At 42.3% G+C, this 27,079-nt stretch overlaps 1 protein-coding gene across 7 annotated transcripts in view; it reads left to right on the top strand.

The window, feature by feature from the left end:
* The first annotated feature begins 493 nt into the window (after positions 1–493).
* CFAP221 (cilia and flagella associated protein 221) overlaps positions 494–27,079 on the top strand; it is a 115,623-nt gene continuing 89,037 nt past the window's right edge. The window contains exons 1-6 of one of the 7 annotated variants that reach the window (XM_037988089.2): positions 494–977; positions 2,627–2,812; positions 7,363–7,463; positions 17,640–17,726; positions 17,876–17,974; positions 19,973–20,073. In XM_037988089.2, the coding sequence (XP_037844017.2) occupies positions 2,674–2,812; positions 7,363–7,463; positions 17,640–17,726; positions 17,876–17,974; positions 19,973–20,073 (527 nt within the window). In that variant the 5' untranslated portion in view covers positions 494–977; positions 2,627–2,673. The other 6 variants (XM_007964718.3, XM_007964715.3, XM_007964716.3 and 3 more) reach the window with 6 other exon arrangements.

Raw genomic sequence — 27,079 nt, 5'->3', positions numbered from 1 at the left:
ACAGAAACAGTTTCTTCAACGAATAAATTGCAACAACTAAAAAAAGAGATGAGAGAGGAATCTGTTGATGAAAAGAGACCTAGAAGACACATCAATCTGTTTCGATATACAAATTTTATTTGAATTCTTAAATATCAGTATCAAGGACAGAAACAGTTTCTTCAGTGAATAAATTGCAACAACTAAAAAAGAGATGAAAGAGGAATCTGTTGATGAAAAGAGACCTAGAAGACACATCAATCTATTCCAATGTGCAAAATGTATTTGAATTCTGATTCAAACTCTAAAAATAAATATGGCACGAGATAATTTGAAGATGTTAATAAATTATAATTTCTAAGGTATTGTGGTTATGTTTTTTTAAAGAACGCTTATCTTTTGGAGGTATATTTTGAAATATTTATTGATGAAATGATGTCTGGGATTTTCTTCAAAATAATACTAGGAGTCAGGGAAAGATACGGATGAAACAGGATTGGCTAGGGTTTGATCATCGTTGCAGCTGGGTGTTGAAGGTCTATTTTACCAGTCGGTCTGCCTTCGTGTATGTTTGAAATTTACTGCAACAGAAAATGTAAAACAAACTACAAGAAAGTGGGCGTCAAGAGTGATGCCTGTCAGGTAAAGCCCCGCCCACTGGCTCCGGCGGCTCCGCCCCGTCCGGCTTCTCTCCCGCGCTCCGCTCTTGCAGGGTTCCAGTGTGTGGTGTTTCCAACTTTCTCATGTCCCCTCGGGAATCCATTCACATCCCATGCCATAAGTCGCGCTGTCAATTCTTGGCCAGGCCCGGCAAACTGCTCTGAGCTCTCAGGAGTCACCCGCCGCCTCTGGTCCTGGCCCGCAGCCGCCCGGCTCCCCCGCCCTGGGGCGTTTGGTCGCGCCCGGCCGCCAGCCCTGGGAGCGCGTCCGCGTCGTCATGGCGACGCTCCGAGCGGGCGCCGGCGCCTGCCGAATCCGGCCCGGGAACCACCTCCAGGGTGAGCGGCCTGGGACCTGGGGCCGGGGTGGCCCAGGGTCAGCCGCTGGGGCGCTGCAGCCTAGCTGCTGAGGCGACCGAGCCCCAGGCGGTGTCCAGCCTCAAGTCGGCCGTAGCTTGGGTCCGAGGAGAGGTCGGGCCCAGAGGGTGACATGAGGATGGTAGGGGGGCGGTGCACGGGCCTGGGGCTACCCTAACCCTTAGCAGGAGTGGAATGAAAGGTCGCGGCGGGGAGGAGGTACTTGGCGGGGGTGAGAGGGCCTGCCCGGAAGAGGATGGGGCGAGGGGACGAGGGTGCGGCGGTGAGACCGGAGCCAGGCCTACCGGGGCGGTGGGCTAGCCGGCGTGTGGGCGGCGTGGAGACCGCCTGGCTTCTGGGCCTGCCTGAAGCACAGGGGATGTGAGGCTCCGGGAGGAGACGGGCTGCAGGGTGAGCCTAGGGCGGGCGTTGAAGGGCTGGAGGGAAGGGAAGCAGGTGAGGAGAGGGCCCTGCAGCCGTCAGCGATGCTATGAGAGGTGGTGCGAGGGAAGGGGAGAACTTTTTCTGAAAGTGATTGTTAAGCGCCTCCTACCATAGATTCACTGCGTGTCGCTTGATGCTCACCGTCTCGGGAGTCTGAAGCTATGAGTCTTCTCCAGAAAAAACAAAACCAAAAAAACACATAAAGATCCACACTATTTAACATTCCATCTCAGAGGCTTCACGGGCCAGCCCCATGGCTTGCACAAGGGCCCCAAGTTAAGAGATTTAGTTGTGGAATATATAAGGGAATGTGAGATTTGTAAAATGTTCTTAAAGGGCTACAAATTATTAACACCAAATTAGTAGTAGAAGCAGTGATTGCTAAAGAACGTTAAAGTGTGTTGGGATCACTGTGAACTTCATGAAGAAAATGGAACTTAAAATGAGTGTGGTAAGGCAAGACAAGTCGGACACAGGGTTTGGCATGAACTGAGATCCACAGAGCTGGAATGCACCCATGTCTGGCACTTGGCTGGCCGTAGGTTTCACCCCCCTCCTCCTCACCCCCTCCTCATCGCCCCCTCCTCATCACCTCCTCCTCCTCACCCCTCCTCCTCACCCCCTCCTCATCACCCCCTCCTCCTCACCCCCTCCTCATCACCCCCTCCTCATCACCCCCTCCTCATCGCCCCCCTCCTCATCACCCTGTTAGCAGAGGGATGGAGGAGGGTAACTCTGAAATGCCAGTGTCCTGTAAACAGTGCCTTCAAGTGTTAAAGACTTCCATAGTCACATACTCTAAGAAACTCGTTTGGAGAAATCTCTGAAAGAAAAGTCTTATTTAACTGTCTACATCAATCTTTTCCAAATTTGACCGAGAGCCTTTATTTTTCCCCTGCAATGAGCTCAAGAAGCATCTCAGAAGTACATTTCAAGAAAAGCTCCTGGGGAGAATCAAGGACCGCAGAAGGGTTTGGAGCAATGGCATGACATTGGGTTGCAATGGGTTATGTAAGAAGATTAATGGGACAGCCATGTGTGGGAATGGAATGGCCCGCAGAGAGGAGAGCCAGGGAGGGCATGAACCACAGTAAACCACACAGAGACGAGGTACATTTATCAAAGAAAGAGAAAAAAATGTGCATGGTTTCTCATGGATAATTATACTGCTGCTCTTTCCTCCCCAGGACATGACCTTTGGCTCTAAAAAGAAGACTCCATTTTTCATGATAAAATGGCAGTGGTGAAAACCCCCAGCAGAGGACTAAAGAATGCTAAAGAACCCTTTAATAATGCATCGCCCCAGCTCTTGAAGGACCTAGTGGAGGAGCCGAAGAAAAGAAAAGAAGTACCTAATCACCTCCTCGAATCAAGTAGGTGGCTAGAAGACAGATTTGCTTTACAACTCACATCTTCACAGGCGAGCCAAAGTCCAGAAAGCATAATGGGATTTTTTAGTGCAGATTTATCTATATCATTTTATAGGCTTATACGAATTTTTATTACTAAGAACAGTCGTTCTATTTATATCCATCTGCTTAACTGATAGATTTTTGTGGAGTATGTAAATTAATCAAGTTCTCTTGCTTCCACTTCTTCTAATGTCTTTCCTATCTGCTCCCCCAATCTTGCGTCTCAATGTTCAGTGGGCCACTGGGACTCCTCCCCCACCACATTCTCCTCCTGTCAGTTTGCTTTCTAAAATCCTGGCTGGCTTTTATCCCTAATCTGCTCAAACTCCCAACAGTCCCCCTTTGCATACAGAATAAAGTCACAATTCCTTTGCTTGGCCCCCTTCACTGTCTAATCTGAACCTGTCCACCCAGCACCATCGCCATTGCCATGCCCCACTCATTTCTAGCTCTGGCTACATGAGGTTCCTTCCTGCCCTTCGGACCACATGCATTTTAGACCTTTTTGCCTTTTCATGTACATATCCTGTAGTCTAGAAAGCCTGAGAAATCCTATAGCTATTATGGAAAAGGATAATCATTTTGCCTACATTCTTTCCATTCAATCCACACAACAATACATCAGGAGGTAGGATCTATTTACATTTTACTCTTGGAGAAGGTGAAACTGAAAGAGACCACATGATTTCCCCAACATGGCACACCTAGTAAGTAGAGAGCTGGTGTTCAGCCACCAGAGCCCTGGGTCTGGCTCTTAACATGCTTGGTTACCCACCACTCGTCTTTCAAAGCCCATGTCAAATGTGGGGACATAATACTGTGTTTGGATATGGTTCTGTTGTCACTGTAGAACTTGTCAAGTGAAAATTGATATACTTGACCATTTCTGGCCATTAGAAGAAAAATGCCAGTTTTATATCTACTTTGTGGCTCTAAAATAAAATCTTTCAGCATTAAAAACATTATAGAATAGGCTGGGTGCGGTGGCTCACTCCTGTAATCCCAGAACTTTGGGAGGCCAAGGTGGTCGGATTATTTGAGGTTAGGAGTTTGAGACCAACCTGAATGAATGACATGTTGAAACCCCAAGTCTACTAAAATACAAAAATTAGCTGGGCGTGGTGGCAGGCACCTGTCATCTCAGCTACTTGGTAGGCTGAGGCAGGACAGTCACTTGAACCCAGGAGGCAGAGGTTGCAGTGAGCCAAGATCGCGCTACTGCCCTCCAGTCTGGGTGACAGAGCGAGACTCCCTCCCTCTCAAAAAAAGATAATCAATAAAAATAAATAAATTTTTAAAATTACAGAATATGGTCATTTCAGTGCTTAAAAATGACCAAATAATAACCTACGGAGATCATCAGTTCCCCTACCACACCAGCCTTAATCCATTCTAACTGTTCAGTTTGACCCAAGTGGATGATGGTGACAGCTCACCGGGTGAGAAGAAAAAAAACACCAAATGTTTCACACCCACTTCAGATGTACCCTGGAATTATGATGATCAAAGGGATGGGGTGAGGGTGTCTGTGCTTCACAAGGTTTGGATGCAGTCAAAGTCAAATGCTATCATTTGTAAGAAGGTGGACAGTACATTCATGAGGAAGGCAGATTACTGGTTGGAATCCGACAGACCTGGGCTTGATTTTTGCTTTGTTTGTTTGTTTGTTTGTTTGTTTTATATTCTTTTGAGACAGGGTGTTGTTCTATTGTCCAGGCTGGAGAGCAATGGTACAATCACAGCTCACTGCAGCCTCGATCTTCTGGGCTCAAGTGATCCTCGTACCTCAGCCTCCCATGTAGCTGGGATCACAAGCACACACTACCACACCCAACTAACTTTAAAATTTTTTGTAGAGACATGGTTTCACTGTGTTGCCCAGGCTGGTCCCAAACTCCTGGGCTCAAGCACTCTTCCTGTCTCAGCCTCCCAAAATGCTGGGATTACAGGTGTGAGCCACCATGCCTAGCTTTGATTTTTGATTACCAGCTGTAGGCAAGTTTCTTAACCTTGTTAAGTCTTACCTCCTTCATCTGTAAAGTAGAAATAATACCTACCTCAAAGGGCTGGAGTGAGGATTATAAACAAATGTATGCATACCAGTGCCTGGCACAAAGCACGTACATAGAGTGGGTTCTCAGTACCTTCTCCACACGTCTGCTCCTGCCTAAATAAAGAGCTGGGAAAATTTTTGTATACCTGAACACTTCTGTGAGCTCAGCCATTTAAAAGGGACATTCACATAACACCAAAAGCAGTTTGAGACTTACCATTCCGAGTGCTAACTTTTCAGAGCTTTAAGTTTTAATATTACTCTACATCACATTGTAATTCTAATCAGAGGAAATCAAATAAAAGTTAAACACATAGTAATAAAATTAAGTGTGTGGTATTTGAATACTTTGAGCTGGGTATTCATTACGTAATAAGTAATCTCAGTGCTAGGCAGAGCAAAGACAGGCCATGTGCTCTTTATGAGCTGGTGTTTTATGACAAAGATGTGTACAAAATGTGTGAAGAGCAAATTCTTTCACTAGGTAACAATCTGCCTGAATTTGTGTTGTAATGATAGTATCTCCCAAGTGATGTTTTAAAATAGAGAGGGAGTTTCTTTTGCTGTGCAGAAGCTCTTTAGTTTGATGAGATCCCATTTGTCAATTTTGGCTTTTGCTGCCGTTGCTTTTGGTGTTTTAGACATGAAGTCTTTGCCCATGCCTATGTCCTGAATGGTACTACCTAGGTTTTCCTCTAGGATTTTTATGGTATTAGGTCTAACATTTAAGTCTCTAATCCATCTTGAATTAATTTTCGTATAAGGAGTAAGGAAAGGATCCAGTTTCAGCTTTCTACTTATGGCTAGCCAGTTTTCCCAGCACCATTTATTAAATAGGGAATCCTTTCCCCATTTCTTGTTTCTCTCAGGTTTGTCAAAGATCAGATGGCTGTAGATGTGTGGTATTATTTCTGAGGACTCTGTTCTGTTCCATTGGTCTATATCTCTGTTTTGGTACCAGTACCATGCTGTTTTGGTTACTGTAGCCTTGTAGTATAGTTTGAAGTCAGGTAGCGTGATGCCTCCAGCTTTGTTCTTTTGACTTAGGATTGTCTTGGAGATGCGGGCTCTTTTTTGGTTCCATATGAACTTTAAAGCAGTTTTTTCCAATTCTGTGAAGAAGCTCATTGGTAGCTTGATGGGGATGGCATTGAATCTATAAATTACCTTGGGCAGTATGGCCATTTTCACGATATTGATTCTTCCTATCCATGAGCATGGTATGTTCTTCCATTTGTTTGTGTCCTCTTTGATTTCACTGAGCAGTGGTTTGTAGTTCTCCTTGAAGAGGTCCTAATCCATCTTGAATTAATTTTCGTATAAGGAGTAAGGAAAGGATCCAGTTTCAGCTTTCTACTTATGGCTAGCCAGTTTTCCCAGCACAAATTTACAAGAAAAAAACAAACAACCCCATCCAAAAGTGGGCAAAGGATATGAACAGACATTTCTCAAAAGAAGACATTCATACAGCCAACAGACACATGAAAAAATGCTCATCATCACTGGCCATCAGAGAAATGCAAATCAAAACCACAATGAGATACCATCTCACACCAGTTAGAAGGGCGATCATTCAAAAGTCAGGAAACAACAGGTGCTGGAGAGGATGTGGAGAAATAGGAACACTTTTACACTGTTGGTGGGATTGTAAACTAGTTCAACCATTATGGAAAACAGTATGGCGATTCCTCAAGGATCTAGAACTAGATGTACCATATGACCCAGCCATCCCATTACTGGGTATATACCCAAAGGATTATAAATTATGCTGCTATAAGGACACATGCACACGTATGTTTATTGCAGCACTATTCACAATAGCAAAGACTTGGAATCAACCCAAATGTCCATCAGTGACAGATTGGATTAAGAAAATGTGGCACATATACACCATGGAATACTATGCAGCCATAAAAAAGGATGAGTTTGTGTCCTTTGTAGGGACATGGATGCAGCTGGAAACCATCATTCTTAGCAAACTATCACAAGAACAGAAAACCAAACACCGCATGTTCTCACTCGTAGGTGGGAACTGAACAATGAGATCACTTGGACTCGGGAAGGGGAACATCACACACCGGGGCCTATCATGGGGAGGGGGGAGGGGGGAGGGATTGCATTGGGAGTTATACCTGATGTAGATGACGGGTTGATGGGTGCAGCACACCGACAGGGCACAGGTATACATGTGTAGCAAACCTGCACGTTGTGCACATGTACCCTACAACTTGAAGTTTAATAATAATAAATAAATTAAAAAATAAAAATAAAAATAAAATAGAGAGGGAGAAGGAGTTCAGTTTATTTAGAACCGATAATTAATCTTGTTGACAGCTGGATCCAATGTCTACAACTTTCATATGCTTAAAATGCCCTAAATTAAAGCTATGTTAATAAGGATCAACTTTAATATTTTCTTTGATGTCTCATGATGTGCTTATCTACATTGTTTTTATAGAGGTTTATGCAAAACTTGTGAGTAATAAGGTCCTACAGGCCAGACCTGGCATAATACATTTTGGAGGCTATCAAGTAGAAAAACAGCACCAACAGATCCTGGTAGGTACTTTTAAAATGGGATAATTAATCATCATAATGAAGTGACACAAATGTTCTGAATTTATATTATTCACTTATCTAAAGAACAGCATAATCAGCCATAGTACAAGTGTAAACTGGGCCAGAAAGGTAGTTCTATGATGAGAAACTTTAAGGTTGCATCAGTGTCTTGGACAAGTTCCTTTCCTCCTGCCAAAGGCTCCCCTTGCACTCTTTCCAAATATGTGTCATTGCTGAGTGACTCTTAGGGGCCAGGTGCTGTGCTTCGTCATTTACATGATTTAATTTAATCCTTATGCTAGCTCTGTGGAGCCTACATTATTCCTCTCATTATATATATAGGTGAGGAAGCAGAGATTCCTAAAGGTTAAATAATTTATTCAAGGACACAAAGCTGCTAAGTGTCAGAGGCAGAATTTAGCTCCTGGGCTGCCTTTCTCTGCATCACTCTTGCTCCAGGCCTGTAGCACCGGGAAGAGGGGTGTCCCTTTCCTACGAAGCTCCAAGCAGGGCTTCCTTTTACCTGCTTGGGTCAGATGCCCATGCCTAATCAGTCACTCTGGCCAGAGAGAATTTGTCTAGGTCCAGGGAGGCAGGGGTCAGCCCCACTGAACCGGCTCCTGAAGAGACAGCTGCAGGGCTGGACTGCAAAGGAGCCAAAGCCTATAGCAACTGCAGTTTAGCACAGAGCGACACTGAGGCCCAGCCCTTCCTGGGTCCCCTTCACTGACCTGGATGTTGACTGGGGTGGGCTCTGCCTTACTTCAGGGTCCCACCTAAGCATCCTGTGCATAAATGGACCTGAACAACCTCAGTGACTTCACCATGATCCCCTAGTCATGCCTGGCAGGACTTCTCAGAACTACTCCAGTTCGGCCCTAGATCCAGGCCAAACTGTCCCCATGTATTGTTGGGGAGGGGTGGAGGTGGGCTGTTTTTACATGTGCCCTCTGAGACTCTGCCTCTGTGTGTGATGGCCCTCCTCTGGCCCTGTCTCCAGCCACCGCAAGACTCCACTTTTAGATGTACAACATTCTTAGAAGCCGTATCTTAAGGTAGATCATTTTAAGAAAGTTCTAATTATCACGTTCGATTGTTTAGAGTGAGGCAAAACACTGGAGGAAACTGACAAATAGTAAAGTTATCGGGAAGGAAATTACTCTCAGGAAGACCCCAAAGAACAGAGGAGAACACAGTTTCCATGAATCCTTATACAATGAAGTGAGTAGTGAGAATAGGTGAGGAGGGGAACCTGTTAGGTGCCAAGCATTTCCTCTTAGGAAAAGGGTTAGGATTTGAACCTGTTATTAGGAACTTTACCCATCAACCTCCAAGGTCACATTTCTTACAACACAGCATCAAAGACCAAAGTTAATGATTCATTTTGAAGCTTACTGATGCTGGTTATAAGGTTTGCTGTCTATGCTGTGGTAGGATAGATCTAAAATAATTATGATTCATAATTACTCATTGTTTATAAATCAAATATATGCCAAAGGCTAAGATAAAATTTTATTACTTGCTCCTTATCCTTTTTTTCTTTTCTTACTGCTTTATTGAGCGATCATTTATTATCATAAATTTACCCATTTACAGTATATATACAATTCAATAATTTTTAGTATATTCTCAGAGTTGTGCAACCATTGCCACAATCTAAATTGAGAATATTTTTATCACTCGAAGAAGAAACCCCACACCCACTTTCAGTCCCTCCTCATCCCCTATTCCCATCCCACTCCCACCCTAGGCAATCACTCATCCAGTTTCTGTCTATAGATTTGCCTCTTCCTGGACATTTCTTGTGAATGCAATCATATAATACATGGTCTCTTGTGACTGACTTCTTTCACTTAGCATAGTGTTTTCCAGGCTCATCCAAGTCATAGCATGTAGCAGTACTTCATCCCCTTTTATGACTGAACAGCATTCCATTGTGTGGATAGAGCACATTTGGTTTATCCACTCATCAGCTGATGGATGTTGGGTTGTTTCCACACTGGGGCTATCATGAATGATGCTGCTATGAACATTCATGGGCTTGCTTTTGTGCACATATTTAGCATTCTCTTGGAGATATACATAGGAGGAGCATTGTTGGGTTATATGGTTTGTTAGCTTCCTGTGGCTGCCATACCACAAATTTAGGGTATTAAACAAACAACTAATAAAGTCGTAAAGACTTACTCCTGTGTTTTCTTCTAAGAGTTTTATAGTTCTAGCCTTCGTATTTAGACCTCTGGTTTATTTTGAGTTAATTTTTATGTATTGTGTGAGGTAAGGGTTCAACTTCAATCTTTTGCGTATTCTACCATTATTTGTTGAAAGGACTGTTCTTTCCCCTATTCAATGGTCTTGGCTCTCTTGCTGAAAATCAATTTACTGTAAATGTAAGGGTTTATTTCTGAACCCTCGGTTATACTCCATTGATCTATACGTCTGCACTTATGGAAGTACCACACTTCATTACTGTAGCTTATGGTAAATTCTGAAATCAGGAAGTGCGAGTCCTCCAGTTTTGTTCTTTTTCAAGACCATGTTGGTTATTTTGGGTTCCTTGTAATTCTAAATGAATTTTAGGATCAGCTTTTCAATTTCTGCAAGAATACTTTTGGGATTTTGATGGGAATTGCATTGAATCTGTAGATCAATTTGGGAAATGTTGCAACCTTAAGAATATTAAGTCACAATTCTTTTTTATAATAAATGTTTTATAACTTTTGCACTAGCCTTAGGATATTTTCCACCTGTGTGGGTTCGGAAGATGAGGGCTCACCTTCCTTAAAATAGACTTTCCTCAGAATTACATAGGCATAATTAGCTTGCTAAGAGTCCTGTAGTTTCAAGAAATATTGACATTTTTAAAATGATGGCAACTATTAGAGTTAATAATGAACTGGTAAGTTAAAAAGTTGCTATATCAAAAAAATTAACAACACAACACTTTTGGGTCACAACATAGCTTTTTAAAACTGGCCTCTTTTTTTTTTTTTTTTGCTTAGTATAATGTTAGTGATTCCAATAGTGTTACTAAACTTAAAATTATTTTAGCCTCCTCATAATTTTAATCATATTATTGTACACTTTACTATTTATTTCTTTAATTGGTCTCTTTTTTTGCATATTACTTTGTTATCTCTAACGAAGTTGTACTGTCTGGTTGATGTTACCTTGTTTCTAATAGAGTTAAGGGTTTTCTTCTGTTTAATTCCACACACAGTTGGTGAGAGTCCCCATTACATGCCAAACAAAGTGTTGAAGCATCATGGGAAATGCTAAGGTGAATAAAATCAAGGAATTTTCCAAGTAGCAGAAAGTGTTTCAAAACCACCAAATAGCTCGAACATGAGACTAGGCAAGCAAGGTGGCATGAGGAAGTCAGAAGAAAACGTTCTGTAGAGAAAAGGCACCATTTCACCTCTGTAGGAGGGTGTTAGAGGCATGTGGAGGAGAGGCCATTGGGGATAGCCCAGAAGCTAAGTAGGAAGTGGGGAGAAGGCATTCGGGGCCCAGAGGAAGACATGCAGGGGCTCGAGTTGAGCCAACAAATGGCCTATTTGGAGGCTCGTTTGCCTGGATGGTAGGGCTTTGGAGTAGGTAATGGAGAAGGTGGAACATGTGGGTTGGGACAAGAATATCAACGTAAGGAGCGTGCATGTGATTCAGAAAGCAGCAGGAAGTTAAGGAAGTATTTTTGAGCAGGGTTATGATGCATTTGAGGAAGATCAACTTAGTGGAATTTTAGAGTATGATGTGGTTCTTTTCTTTCATTAGCATCCCCTAGGGAAACATGAATGAGAGAAACTAAATACTAAGGAATAAGATTTTGTCAGGTAGGATTGAGCTTTGGAAGATTGCAGCCATCACAGTGTCTAAGATTCCTTTGTCCTCCCAAGAATCAATTTTGACTTCTTTCCTTTGTGGGTGATTTCATCCCCACTTAGAATTCGTGGGGAGCAAGGGAGTATGGTTTAGTTATTGAAAAAGGTATGAAGCCTCAGCTCGGCTTCATTCTGCTGCGAATGGAGGCCATGTCTGTCTTTCATATTGCTGCTTCCCTGGCACCTCATGCAGTGCCTGAGTGAAGGCACCCAACAAGCACTTGTGAGTGAAGGATGAGGAACTCACTTTATTATAAGAGTTGTGAGGTTATTAGAAGAGTGGCAGAGGCTCACTAATCCCAAGGAAATACAATGTAAAGTCTAGGTGGTCATATTGCTTCTATCAGACATTAAATCAAACAGAAATAGATAAAAGTCAAGTGATTTCATCTTAATAACATTCTCGGAAATCTTGGGAGAGCCAGCCCCGTTTCCACTGGCAAATTGAAGCGGAAGCTTAAGGCAATTGCCTTGAAATTCTTGCCAAACAAGGTGGAAAATCCAACAACTGCTTTTATCTTGGTTTTGCTACAGCAAACTATGCAAATTGCCCAAGAATGGAATGACTGAATGTGTATTTAAAACCACAAATAAATTGTTCATTAACATTTCAGATCAATCCAGCTCTGGCTGAAGGATCTGAAACAGTTTGCTTGCATTCATATTGAGATCAGTGTTTCCATTTACTTTAAAATTTGAAATAATGCTCCCTGGTTTTCTCAAAGCCAAGACCCCTTAAATTTGTTTTTACCTTTGTGGAGTGATTTGGTCCTGGAAATTATTAAGTAAATAATCCATCAATTTTCCTTCAAGATAACCAGTGTTGCTGTTGCCAGCCCAAAACAAAATTGTTAGCCTAAAAAGTCTTATCTTAAATAAATGAACAGTTTCTTCTGGCTTTGTCAAATAGTAATATTTGTTTTTATATTAATTTACATTAGAGACCTGTTCTATTACAGCCTTAGAGATCTCCAAGATCTTGCATCTCAAAATCAGGGCCATGAATCCCGGTGGCTGCTCAGAGTGTGGGGATGGGAGAATTGAAGCCACAGTATAAACATAGCACATCTTTCTAGAACATCAATTTCACTCTTACATTTTGGAGAAATGCAATATAGAGCAAAATTTTAGAGCAAATGCATGACGAAGATGCATTTTAAAATAAAACACTTTAAAGAACGTATAAGGCTGCTTGAATTTTGTCCCCAGATCCCTCATGTTAAGTATGCACCTTCTTTGAGAAGCTGTGCCACTGAGCTTGCAACTTGCAGGCTGAAGTATTGTGTTGGAAGGTTAGCCCTGACCCACTCCAAGGCAAGACTTCACTGGAGGGCAGGTTCTGCCGTTCCCTCTAGAAGGAGGAGAATAGACTCTCCTGAGGAGACACAGAGGGAGCCTGAAGCAGCATGGGATTGGGGGTGACGAGAGTTGGGAGCCCTCTTGAGGAAATTCCTATAAATCCTGAGTAACGGCTGTTAAACTTATGACTACTTGATGTGTGGCTGATGGTTTTTGTGGAGTGGGAAGCGGTTCTGAAAAACTCTAGAAGGGGCTGAATTTCACTTTGGAGTAAATATGGTACCCTGTGGAGACAGCACCAAGGAAACGGGGAGCCCCGGGCCAGCAGAAGGTCAGCTCCCAGGGGAACAGAGATCCCAGAGGGACTGGGAGGTCTACCGACCCAAAATTGAAACACAGGGTAGGATTTCAGGCAATTTTATCTTGCCTAAGGGTAACGTTGGGTTGCTTGTTTTTGTTGTTTTCAAATAAACTCTTCGTATTAATCTAACGTACACTTTCTAAGCACTTGATTCGTTTTCCCAAGGTTTGTTTTTCCTTTGAATGATAATTATTTTTCCCAGTTTTAGTTATAAATGGAAAGGCAGTACTGGTATTTTATCTCTGAAGGGATATTATTTATAATGATCTAAAAATAAAGCTGATCTGCTGATAAAGTATAAAAAGAAAGATAGGAAATGCAGGCTGGGCACTGAGATGCGCTGAGCCATCAGACAGTAGGATGTAGTAGAAAGAGCCCTAGCCCAGAGCTGGAGACCGGGTTCTAGGCCCAGGTCTTCCACTCACCCTGTGGCATGGACAGTTCCAGGTCACTGTGTCTTCATGAAATAAGGACATTGCACAAAATTGGCTCTGCAGTCTTCCTGGGCTCAGAAAAATCTTTGATAGGACGAAGAACATGGATGATTATAGGAAACAATGAGTACTTGCAACCAAAAATTGAGAACTGCAAAATTAATAAAATCTTCCTGTTTTGGAAGTCAGTCTTTTGGATGTTGACTTTGTTTACTAAAGCGTAGAGAATAAACTGTTCCTTTTTTGCTATAATTTGTCATGTTTTGTTGTTGTTTTAAGTTCATTGAAAAAGCTCATTGGCACAATGTCCCCTGGAATTGTCTTAGGCATTATTTGGTGGAAATATCCCTGCCCGCACCATCACTGTGTCTGCTGACTGCCTTCTCTGCCATCTGCCATGTGGATCACAGCTCACTGCAGCCTCAAACTCCTGGGCTCAAGTGATCCTCCCACCTCCGCCTCCTGAGTAGCTGGGGTTATAGGCGTGAGCCACTGCACCCAGCTACCCAGGCCTTCATTCTCCACTAGTCTCCGTTTCACTTCAGATCTCAAACAGAAGCTGAACATTTTCTTCCTGTTTCTGAGCTCTTATTAACTAAATATCTACACTTTTGTTTGAGTTTGTTGTTTCTTATTTCTCTGTTGATCCAAATGAACAATTCCAGATCAAAAATCTTTTAAAAGTAGACATGGGAAACTATAGTCAAATAATGTATCTTTTACTATCACAAATTGAATCTATGTTACTCTTTAAGAAAATCATCTAGTATTTTCTTATTGCTAATTTTTTTTCTTTTTCTGTTTTTTTTTTTTTTTTGGAGACGGAGTTTTGCTCTTGTCGTCCAGGCTGGAGTGCAATGGCGTGATCTCGGTTCACTGAAACCTCCACCTCCTGAGTTCAAGCGATTCTCCTGCCTCAGCCTCCCTAGTAGCTGGGATTACAGGCTCCCACCACCATGCCCAGCTAATTTTTGTATTATGGGATTTCACCATGTTGGCCAGACTGGTCTCAAAACTCGTGACCTCAGGTGATCCACCTGCCTTGACCTCCCAGAGTGCTGGGATTACAGGTGTGAGCCACTATGCCTGACCCTCCTATTGCACATTTTTGACTCACTTGACAATATAGATATTATGTCATGAATTTTGGCATGCCCCCTTCATGTTCAAATGGGTAGTGGTTAGATTTGGATTTGCTCTGACACACTCAGGTTGGAGGAAAGGTCAGGTCTCTTTGTTTGTCCATAGGTGCTGGCTGGATCTCCAGTCTTGGGAGTGTAGGATCCTGTCTTCCTTGGGACCATTCAGGAATGCTGGAAAAATGGAGCCAACCCAGCAGCTTGGAGGACAGATCTCTGTTCTGGTCTTCTGCCCATATTGTTGCTTGTTGGAAACTGACCTAAGCCAGTGAGCTTATTTCTAATTGTCAGACAGATACTGAGAGTCTGACCCTGACAGCATGTGGGAGTCACAGGTCCACTCCTCAGCAGCCTTGCTACAGGTGGTCTGCTGCAGCGAACAGGTCTGAGAAGACACTCTGCAACACACATGAACACTTACTAGCAAGCAGGCAGAAAGATCATTGTGTTTGTAATCTCACAAAGTCCCAGCTGTAGCTCCTGGTGGGGAGGCTTTGATGGCAGCAGATGTGACAACTGGCTGACCGAATACTTTAGTAAAGTACAGAGCATGGGGCCTGGGAGGGAGTCTGGGGCCCTAGAATGTCATTCTAAAGGATATTGGTCTTTTGCGCTCACCAGATTCTCATACCCCTTTTGTTTGAGAGTGGAAATGCCTGGATAATATTTCTAGTTAATCCATAGATTCTGAGTATCCTTTCTGCTAATATAGAAGACTCTCCAGAATGAACTTAGGTGGCATAATTGAAACACTCTGGGGGCTGCCTCTGGAATGTAGGTGCTGGGTTAGGATCCTTTGGTGCTCACAAAGCACTCCTAGAGGCCGGTCGCGGTGGCTCATACCTGTAATCCCAGCACTTTGGGAATCTGAGGCAGGTGGATCATGAGGTCAGGAGTTCGAGACCAGCCTGACCAACATGGTGAAACCCCGTCTGTCTCTACTAAAAATACAAAAATTAGCCGGGCCTGGTGGTGCGCACCTGTAATCCCAGCTACTCAGGAGGCTGAGGCAGGAAAATCACTTGAACCCAGGAGGCAGAGACTGCAGCGAGCCGAGATCGCGCCACTGTACTCCAGCCTGCACAACAGAGCAAGACTCCATCTCAAAAAAAAAAAAAAAAAAAAAGCCCTCCTAGAGTGCAGATTGCTGATTTCCTCTGAGCTTAACCACTCCCAGGGTACATATTAAAACCAGTTTATACACCCTTGTTTGTTGCAGTGTTTTTACTGAATTATTTTTAAGTAATAACAGATGATAGAACCACTTCTGCTTCCAGTTCGTCCTGGACTCCAGCTTGAGAACTTCACAGCCCTCCCCCAGTGAGAAGCATGGGGACAGAGCTCTTTGTTAAGGTTCCAGGCCTGCCCCGTCTCTACTAAATATTACAAAAAAAAAACTAGCCGGGCGAGGTGGCGGGTGCCTGTAGTCCCAGCTACTCGGGAGGCTGAGGCAGGAGAATGGCGTGAACCCGGGAGGCGGAGCTTGCAGTGAGCCGAGATCTGGCCACCGCACTCCAGCCTGGGCGACAGAGCAAGACTCCGTCTCAAAAAAAAAAAAAAAAAAAAAAAAAAAGGTTCCAGGCCTGGGGCTGAGTGGCCTCTCTCCATCCTCAGGTGGGTCCTGTCACCCCAAGACTCTGAGTGTGATGGACTAAGCACACTTCTCCTCCCAGCCTCTCTCACAAGGGCTGCTCTCATGGGTCTGGCCCCTGGGAACTCATCCCTTCACCAAGACTGCCCATGTGCAGGGCCCCTTGGAGGCCAAGAGACGCCTGGGAAACTTTTTGTTTGGGCTTTTAACAAGTTTTGTAAGAAAAGGAAGATACACCAAAACAGGGTCACAAAAATTGTAGTGCTTTAAGAATGTTCGCATGTAACAAATAAGAACGTTTTAAACACATGCATGACCAGACACGGTGGCTTATGCCTGTAATCCCAGCACTTTCAGAGGCCAGCGTGAGAAGATCCTTGAGCCCAGGAGTTCAAGACCAGCCTGGATAACATGGTGAGACCCCATCTCTACAAAAAATAAAAATTAGCTGGGCATGATGGCGCATGCCTATAATCCCAGCTACTCAGGAGCAAAAGCAGGAGGTTTGCTTGAACCCAGGAGTTCAAGGCTTCAGTGAGCTATGATTGTGCTACTATACTGTAACCCGAGCAACAAAAAGACCCTATCTCAAAAATAAAAAAATAAAAAAGCAACAACAAAAAAACCACAGGCAAACACAGTGTACCCTCATCAGGAGAGAATGTCTAAAGTCTTACTTAGAGCATTGAAGAATGTCAGGCCTCGAGCAATGGGCCTTCCAAGCCCCGGGACAGGCCCAGCCTCTGGCCTAGACTTCAGAAACCAAAGGTCTCTTAACCTTCCCCTGGCCCAGGCAAAGCCCAGATCCCCAGAATTCAAAGTTCTTGTGTCCCTTTCAAACAAAGGAAGGAAAAACACCTCTTTCCTCAGAGACCTAGCTGACGCATCCACCAGATGATCCTGCCTCACAGGGATGGCCTTCTCTTGTCACTTTCAGAGAATTCCCACCCTCGACTTCCTTTTCATCTGCCCAGGCGTGGATTGGAGGCTGTCTTAGCCATGTTCGTTTTCCTGACTTTCTGATAGTTTCAGTGTCCTCTGGCCCCTAAACCAGTGGCATGTAATTAGAGAACCTGTAGGAGTTGGTGCCTGACTTCTTAGCTCCATTGAATCACAGGACTAAATTGAGTTCAACAAAAAGCACTTGCAGTAACGTTCAGGACTGTGGGGAGGGGCCTCTAAAGGATGGTAAGTCTCGGGCTGGGGTAGGGGGCGGTACTGCAGGCTTTAGTATTGTTCCTAAGGGGGAAAGTGGGGACGAGGGGAATGTTTTATAATTCTTGAAATGGTGTGTGTTGTGTTTATCATTCTTCAAATGGTGTATGATGTATTTCAAATCTTTTAAAAAGTTAAAAAATACAGGATATCTCCTCAAATTCTTTCAGGAACAGATGAAGTCTACATAAATGAGATGAATATGCAAATAAATAAAGCCGTGTATTTCCTCTAAATACTTCTTTTTCTCTCCCAGTATCTGGTCAATGTTTCCAACGAAGACACAAGTGTTCATATTTTACCCCCGCAAACCAAATACTTTGAGATCAATTATGTAAGAAAGGTAAGTGTCATTGGTTTCCCTGTTCTCCCACGGTGTGGTTGTCTGCGTCTCAGGCCTGCGGAGGGTGGGTGTGTGGTGTATTGTCACCCCTGGTGCTGCTGTCTGTGCAGTCCGGGGCTTGTCCCGACAAAAGCCCACCTGTCTTCCAGGAACACCACCTGGTCCCTGGCTTGTCCCTCACAGTCACCGTTACATTTTCTCCAGATGAGTGGCGATACTATTATGACTGCATCCGCATTCACTGTAAGGTGGGTTTCTTAACATTGCTTTTTTTTTTTTTTTTTTTTTTGATGGTGGGTTAAAACTGACATTCTCAAGGGTGGCAGGAAGAGAGGTGGAATGACCACTGAGAGCTTTCTTGGCCCAGTGCCAGGTGTTCCCCAGGTCACCAGTGTGACTGGTGTGCAAGACTTGTTGCCCAGTGACATGGCCCAAGATGGGAAGGCGTTAGGCTGCAGAGGACCTGGACAGAGTCAGGAGATGCTGTTCGCTGCAGGCTTCCCACTGCCCTGTGCCTAAAGCTTCATCTATCATGTGGGGCTGGCAGTTGCTGAAGCCTTTTCAAATAACTTTAACATACTCCCTTAAATGCTAGGTTGAAAAACTAACAACCATCCAAGTTATGATTATAAGCACCAGCCACTGGCCTATGCCTGGGATTGCCCACAGAGGCAGCCCTGGTGCGGGGATGGGGGTGGTTCCGGGAGGTGGGAGCTGTTTGAGTTCTTCTGAGCCTTTCCTAGGTCACCTAATTCGTCCTTTGGACTCCAGCCAGAGCTGCTGTCATTCCTTCTCTTAACACTGTCCCCTCTGCCCCTCCTTTTGCTCTATAGTCCAGACCCAGTCTTCAGCTTGAGAAGCCCTTAGGTTAACTAAATTATTGATGTTTCAAAACCAAAACAGAAGAGTATACATTAGTAACAAATGAGTTTCTACTGTTTTTCTTTTTAAGTAATGCTTTATTTCTTACAATCTGTACAATAAGGTGACTTGCCTTGAAAGCATTTCACTTTTTCTTTCCAAAAAGGTTACAAAAATTTGCAAAGTTAACTTTTGTAAATTGATAGTGTTGTCTCTGACTCACATCATCATAGTAGAGATGCATTTCCACAGGGGGAGGGAACGAACCTTAGACCCAACATACCCACAGTAGTATTTTTGATCAAGAAGCGCATTTCCTTAAGAATGTGGTAGACCATTTTTATTTTTTTGGAGTTTCAATTAAAAAAAATATAAAAATGGCCGGGCACAGTGGCTCATGCCTGTAATCCCTGCACTTTGGGAGGCTGAGGCAGGGGGATCACCTGAGGTCAGGAGTTCGAGACCAGCCTGGCCAACATGGTGAAACCCCATCTCTACTAAAAGTACCAAAAATTAGCCAGGCCTGGTGGTGCACACCTGTAGTCCCAGCTACTCCGGAGGCTGAGGCAGGAGAATCACTTGAACCCAGGAGGTGGAAGTTGCGGTGAGCTGAGGTCGCACCACTGCACTCCATCCTGGGCAACAGAGTGAGACTCCATCTCAAAATAAAATAAAAAATAAAAACAAAACCAGAATATTGCTTTCAGATGGAATACTCTGTGCTGAACATAAGAAGAATCCCTAGAACACGCATTGTATAAAATGCCAGGACACATTTTCTGTTACTACCATATAATGCTAATAATAATACCTCACTTTTATGCAGTACTTTTGACTTTTTAATGCCATCACCTGCTTTAATTCTTAAAAATGCCTTTAAGGAAAGATGTGATTATCTCCATTTTGCAAAGAAAGAAACTATGCCTGGAGAGGCTAACAGTCCTTCTGAAGGTTAACGTCCTATGAGACAAGAAGCAGGTTTCTCTGCCCTCTTGCCAATACATTGTTTTCTATTCTGTGCTGTCTGGATCAGATGACTCTGTGTTGGTTCTCTTTTTCTTGGGCCACTAAAGATTGTGTTTCTTCATAATTTTCTGAAATAGAAGCAGATAGATTACCGTCTTCATATCTCTATGAGGCATCATTATCTTTAGCGTCCTTGGATAATAGTGAACATCATTTCAATAAAGAGTACTTAAACTTTTCTACGCTTTGTTTTTGGCTAAGAAAACTCAGTATTTCTAATGTTGTAGTTAAGTGCCGAAGTTTCTTAAGGAAATATTTTTTAATGATAGAAAACAAGATAAGAAATAAAGCATCTACAAGTTTGTCTAAAAGTCGTAGTCTTCAAAATGTTAAACTTGACTTTTACTGATTAATTTTAGGGAGATGACACTTTGCTTGTTCCTATTCATGCCTATCCAGTAATGAACTCACTGGACTTTCCTTCATTTATAAATCTGTCAAATGTTCTACTTGGTGAAAGGTGAGTTACCAAAATGTCAACAAAATGTATAGGACGTGAAAAACTAAGAGATATTCATACGAAACCTTAGATTTTTGTTTTTCCTAATGGAAGTTCATCCTTCCACCTGAAGTAGACTAGACTTGTCATTGTAAAAGGCCAAAAAAACAAAACAAGAAAAACAGCAAAAACAAAAACCAAACATGATTCAAAAGGTCATAAGCAAGAAGGGGAATTTATTGGGTCAATTAACGGAAAGGTGCAGGCTAGGTGGATCTTCACGTGCCTCTGGGTCTAGGGATTTAAATCCGGTTGCAGGAGCCTAACTCTCCCCATATCTTAGTTCCACTGTCTTGCACTTCATTCTCAACAGGTCCCCTCCATGGGGACAAGACAGCCTCCAGGAGCTCCAGACATTAGCCTGGGGATGGGGTGATTGGAGAGGGTGGAGAGGTTGGTGACATTCAAGCAAAACCCCAGGACTGAGGCTTATGGGACCAACCTGGATCATATCCCCATCCATTAACCAATCTGTTTTTGAGATGAAGGCAAAGACAACAGAATTTCACTACAGAAGCCAAGGCTCAGATTCTCTCCTTTTTTTGGGAAAATGGTGAATGATTCCAATATAACTTAAGGAATGTCTGTTCTTTCAGTAAACACTAAATGTCTACTACCAGGCATAGTGCTGTCTGTCCCTAGATGGATATTGAGCTGTTAGATATTGATATATAGTTACCCTTCAATATCCATAGAGGATTGATTGGTTCCAGGACCCCCCACAGGGTCCATGGATGCTCTAATCCTTTACATCAAATGGCATAGGCTGGGCTTGGTGGCTCACGCCTGTAATCCCAAGAGTGTGTGAGGATTTCTGTTTCTCCTACATTGTTGCTAACAATGGGAATTATCAGACTTCTGCATTTTTGGTGACTTTTACATTCTTAGCCCCATGCTCTTCCATTCTCTATTTCTTTTCCCCAAAAAATTCTGCAAGAACTCCACCGCAGTACTTCCTCCTTCCCGCTCACCAACCCTTCCTGTGTTCGCTCACTCCTCCTCAGTAGGTCTGTACAGGGACGCCAAGAGTTTAAAAAGGTGAATCCTTCCTTGCAGGGTCCTCTCACTCTCTGAATTTTGAGAACAGCTATTTCCTTTGAGTGGGCAAATACAGCAATTTTTATCAAAGTTGAAGTGGCAGAAAACAACTACCTCCGTAGTTCACTAATTCTTTTTTATTTTCTTCTTTTTTCCCCTCCATAAATTACTTTTTGTTTGGATCATAAGCCAGGCTTATGAGTTGAGAACAATGATTTATAAAACTGGTGAAAATAATATGCCTAATAATGCAGACATCAGCCTTGGGTTCTTAAACCAAAAATCTACCAACCTCGCTAGAGGCTGTTCCCAAGCTCCTTTGTATATAATACCCTTCATTTGTAACCAGAATGAAAATTTCAGCTGAATGGTTTATTTAACTGAGTTATTGTATATAATGATGTGATATTTTTAAAAAATCTTTCAAAAGATAAGCACACTACTCTTTTCTTCCAAACATAGGCAGCAGGCATAGCCTTCCAAGACTTCATGCCCTTCATGTAATGGCTTGTAATCAACTTTTAACTATTCAAACTGTGCTATGTTACATTCACTCCAAAATGTGTAGTAACAGGATGGGGAGTGACTACTGGAAAAGGCTTTCAGCTAAAGTGTTTTCTATTAATCCTAGGCTACCTTGGGGTTGAAGGTATCATTTGGGTGGGTTCTTTATGCAGTATTCATTCACTCAGTCAGTTAACAAACCTTTATTGAATGCCTGCCATGTGGCAGGCACAGTGTTAGGTTCTGAGGATGCAGAGATGATCAAGACCTGGTACCATGACTAAACAGACAGTTTCCATGCCTAATTCGGTGTATACTGAGAAGGGATGACCCGGCTTCATTGAGGTGAGTTGAGGGCAGGCAGGATGAGGAACTCAGGCAACACTTCCAGGAGGAGAACATGTCTGAGCTGAGTTTGGAAATTTGACTAGAAATGAGCCAGCAAAAGGAGTGTGTGGAGTAGAAAAGAAGAGGGGGTGTTCCAGGAATCATCATCTGTAGAACATTTTAAAACAATCAAGTCTACTAAAAGTGAGTCAGCTTTTGCATATTACCATGCACTGACAATTCTTAATATTGCCAATGATAAAATACTCCTCCCTGCAAGGGTGGACTTGCTCCTAGCCACTGCCTCTGATGCGTGAGAAGCTATCACCTTAAATGCCAATCTCGCCTGTGGTCTCCAAGCTTGCCACTCTCATTTTTGTTGGTGTCACAGCACTTTGTTTCCTGTGAGACCCATCGAGCCATCCTACTCTGTGCCAACTGCGGTCCAGCCTTGCTCCTTCTCTGCCTTAGCATGAGCACCCCCCAGCCCTTACCGACATGAGCACCCTCAACGTGGCTCCATTCCTGTCTGCAGGGGCAGCTTGTCATCAGATTATGGGCCTAGAAATGTGCACCTCTGAGTGTTGCCTGTCAGCACATGTCCCAGCTACCTGGCGGCTGCTGAGCCCTACCTCACTGGTCTTTCCATCCTGCACACCCCACTCAGAGGCAACTCCTGGGTCAGTGCCTCTTTTGGCTTCACCATCTACTTGTCATGATGTCTTTCAGCGATGGGGCCTCTGACTGTGCTTGCAGGGTGGTGTTTTTTTCCATCTAAGTTTTAGATTTTATTTTTATTGTATTGTATCAAAATATATGCAGCATAAAATTTACCATCTTAACCATTTTTATGACTATTTATCTTACCATAATAGGGCCTGGAGTTTTTTGAAGACTTTATATTCTTATAGCAGTTTCATTCAAAGCAAAATTGAAAGGAATGTACAGAGATTTCCCATATCTCCGTGCCCCATGCATGCAGAGCTTCTCCTTATCAACAACCCCCACCCAAGTGCCGTATTTGTTACAATCAATGAACCTACATTGACAGATCATTATCACCCAGAGTCCATAGTTTAGGGTTCACTCTTGGTGCTCTATAGCCTATGGGTCTGGACAAATGTGTGACATGTGTCCACCATTGTGGTATCATGCAGAGTATTTTCACTGCTCTAAAAATCCCATGCTTCTCCTATTCATTCCTCCCTCAACCCCCACAACCCCTGGCAACCACTTTTTTTTTTTTTTTTTTTTTTTTTACTGTCACCATAGTTTCTCAGAATGTCATATAGTTGGAATCATATAGTATTTAGTCTTTTTCTGATTGAATGCTTTCACTTAAAATATGCGTTTAAGGTTCCTCCATATCTTTTTAGGGCTTGGTAGCTGATTTCTTTTCAGTGCTGTGTAATACTCCATAGTCTAGATGTACTACAGTTTATTTATTCATCCACCTACTGAATGGCATCTTGACAGCTTCTAAGTTTTGGTAATTATGAATAAAACTGCATTAAACGTCCATGTGCAGGTTTTTGTGTGGATATAAGTTTTCAGTTCCTTTGGGTAGATACCAAAGAACATGATTATTGGATTGTATGGTAAAAGTATGTTTAGTTTTAAAAGAAACCACCAAACTATCTTCCAAAGTGTCTATAGTGATCTACTCTGATGATTTCTTTTAACTGGTGCAGTTAGACTACTGATATTCACAGTGATTATTGATACAGTTCTATTAATATCTACCATATTTGTTAGTTTTGTATTTGTTGCCCTTGCACTTTGGTTTTTTTTTTTGTCTTCCACTATTTATCTTCCTGTGGTTTTAACCGTGTATTTATATGATTCAATTTTTTCTCTTTTCTTTTAGCACATCAGTTATATTTCTTTGTTTACTTTTTTTAGTGGTTGCCCTAGAGTTTGCAATATGCATTTACAACTAATCCAAGCCACTTTCAAATAACGCTGTACTGCTTCACAGATAGTTTGAGTACCTTAAAATAGCAAAATAATCCTAATTTCTCCTTCTCCTTTCATGTATAATTGCTGTCACTCATTTCACTTATATATATAAACATACACAAGCATTATATATACATATATATGAATATTTGTACATATAAGATATATACATAAGAACACACAATTGAAATAATTATTGCTATTATCCTGAACAAACTGTTAGCCGTTAGATCAATTACAAATTTTTTTTAAAGTTTTAATTTTGCCTTCATTTATTCCTCCTTCAATGCTCTTCCTTTATTTTTATTTTTAAGTTCTGGGATACATGTGCAGGATGTACAGGTTTGTTACATAGGTAAACGTGTGCCATGGTGGTTTGCCGTACTATCAACCCACCACCTAAGTATTAAGCCCAGCATGCATTAGCTATTTTTCCTAATGCTCTCCCTCCCCTTGTCCCCCATCTCCCGATAGGCCCCAGTGTGTGTTGTTCCCCTCCCTGTGTTCATGTGTTCTCATTGTTCAGTTCCCACTTATACGTGAGAACATGTAGTGTTTGATTTTGTGTTCCTGTGTTAGTTTGCTGAGGATAATGGCTTCCAGATCCATCTGTGTTTCTGCAAAGGACATTATTTCATTCCTTTTTATGGCTGCATAGTATTCCATGGTGTATATGTACCACATTGTCTTTATCCAGCCTATCATTGATGGGCATTTGGGTTAATTCCATGTCTTTGTTATTGTGAATAGTGCTGCAATTATTGTTCTTTCTTTCTTTATGTAAGTCCAAGTTTTGACCCATATTATATTAATTTTCTCTAAAGAACTTCTTTTAACATTTCTTTCAAGGCAGGTCCACTGGCAACAAATTCCCTTTGTCATTTTTGTCTGAGAAAGTTTTTATTTCCCCTTCACTTTTGAAGGATAATTTCACAGGGCACAGAATTCTAAGTCAATGGTTTTTTTCTCTCAACACTTTAAATATTTCACTCCACTCTCCCCTTCTTGCTTCCATGGTTTCTGAGGATAAGTCAGATGTAGTTCTTATCTTTGTTTCTCTGTAGGGAAGGTTTTTTTCCTTCTGACTTCTTTCAATATTTTTTTCTCTCTCTGGTTCTCTGTAGTTTGAAGACAATATGCCTAAATGCAGGGTTCTTTGCCTTTTTTTCTTTTCTTTTGCATTTATCCTCTGTGGTTTGATGTCTAACATTCATTTATGGAAATTATTAGTCATTATTTTAAATATTTCTTCTATTCCTTTCTTCTCCGTCTGGCATTCCCATTACCTGTATATTATACCTTTTGTAGTTGTCCCAGCGTTTTGGATATCCTGTTTTTGTTTTTGTTTTTCAGTCTTTTTTCCTCTTTATTTTTCTGTTTTAGAAGTCTCTATGGATATATCCTCAGACTCACAGATTCTTTCCTTAGCTGTGTCCAATCTGTTAATAAGTCTATCAAAGGCATTCTTCATTTCTGTTATTATGTTTTTGACCACTAGAATTTCTTTTTGGTTCTTCTTTAGGATTTCTATCTCTCTGCATACACTTCCCATTTGTTCTTGCATGCTGTCTACTTATCCATAGAGCCCTCAGTATATTAATTATAGTTGTTTTAAATTCCCTGTCTGATAATTTTAGCATTTCTGCCATGTCTGGTTCTGATGCTTCCTTTGTCTCTTCAAACTGTTTTTTGCCTTTTAGTATGTCTTGTAATTTTTCCTTGATAGCCAGACATCATGTACTGGGTAAAAGGAACTGCTGTAAACAGACTTTTGTAATGTGTTGGTAAAGTCACAGCAGGAGGGTATTCTACAGTCCTATGATTAAAACTCAGTCTTTTAGTGAGCCTGTGCCTCTGGACTGTGAACTTCACAAGTACTTCTTAGTTGTCCCCCGCCCGCTTAGGTGAGACAGAATGGCTAGTGGGCTGGAGCTGAGTCTTTCCATTCTCCCATGTGAAGACTAGAGCTAGCTAGAACTGGGTATTTCTCTTTCTGATTTCACAGCACGAACAAAGACACACTTATACTTTCCAAAAAAGTCTTATTCAGGTATAATTCACATATTATAAAATTTACTAATTTAAAATGTACGATTCACTCTTTTTTAGTATATGCAACTATCACCACATGCAAGTTTAGAACATTTTTATAACTCCCCCAAAAAACCCATACCAGCTACCCATATCCCACTCTCAAACTTTCCAGCCTCAACAAAACCTGAATTTACTTTCCATCTCTATAAATTTGCCTGTTCTGGACATTTTATATAAATGGAACCATACGACATGTGGTCTAGTGTGACTGATTTCTTTCACTTAGCAATCATGTTTTCAAAGGCCATCAACTTGTAGTTTACGCAACTCAAATCACTATTTCATTCTTTTTCATTGCTGAATAACATTTCATTTAATGGATATAACACATTTTATTTATGTATTCATCAGTTGATAGATATATGGGTTGCTTTTACTTTGGGGCAATTATGAATAATGGTGCTATGAACATTTGTGTATCCGTTTTTATGAGGATACATATTTTCATTTCTCTTGGTAAACACCTAGAGGTGGAATTATTAGGTCATATGGTAAATCTATGTTTAATATTTTGAATGACTGCCAGACTGTTTAACAAAGTGGCTGTACCATTTACATTCCCACCAGCAATGTATGAAGTTCCAGTAGCACTTACACTGTTAAATTAGTATAACAACCACCCCCCTCCTTGTTTTTATTGAGCTGGAGTTTCACGCTTCTTGCCCAGGCTGGAGTGCAGTGGTACAATTTCGGCTCACTCAACCTCCGTCTCCCGGGTTCAAGTAATTCTCTTGCCTCAGCCTCCCGAGTAGCTGGGACTCCAGGCGCGTGACACCACACTCAACTAATTTTTGTGTTTTTAGTAGAGATGGGGTTTCACCATGTTGGTCAGGCTGGTCTCGAATTCCTGACCTCAGGTGATCCACCCACCTCGGCCTCCTAGAGTGCTGGGATTACAGGCGCCAGCCACCGCACCTGGCCAACAACCACTTTTTTTTCCAAGCTTTTTTTTTGAGACAGAGTTTGACTCTGTCACCCAGGGTAGAGTGCAGTGTCAGGATCTCGGCCCACTGCAACCTCTGCCTCCCAGGCTCAAACAATCCTC

This window comes from Chlorocebus sabaeus, chromosome 10 (genome assembly GCF_047675955.1).
Source record: "Chlorocebus sabaeus isolate Y175 chromosome 10, mChlSab1.0.hap1, whole genome shotgun sequence".
In the NCBI taxonomy this organism is placed as follows: Eukaryota; Metazoa; Chordata; class Mammalia; order Primates; family Cercopithecidae; genus Chlorocebus; species Chlorocebus sabaeus.
Note: the sequence above shows the minus strand (reverse complement) of the source record. Positions and strands in the feature narration are given on the sequence as shown.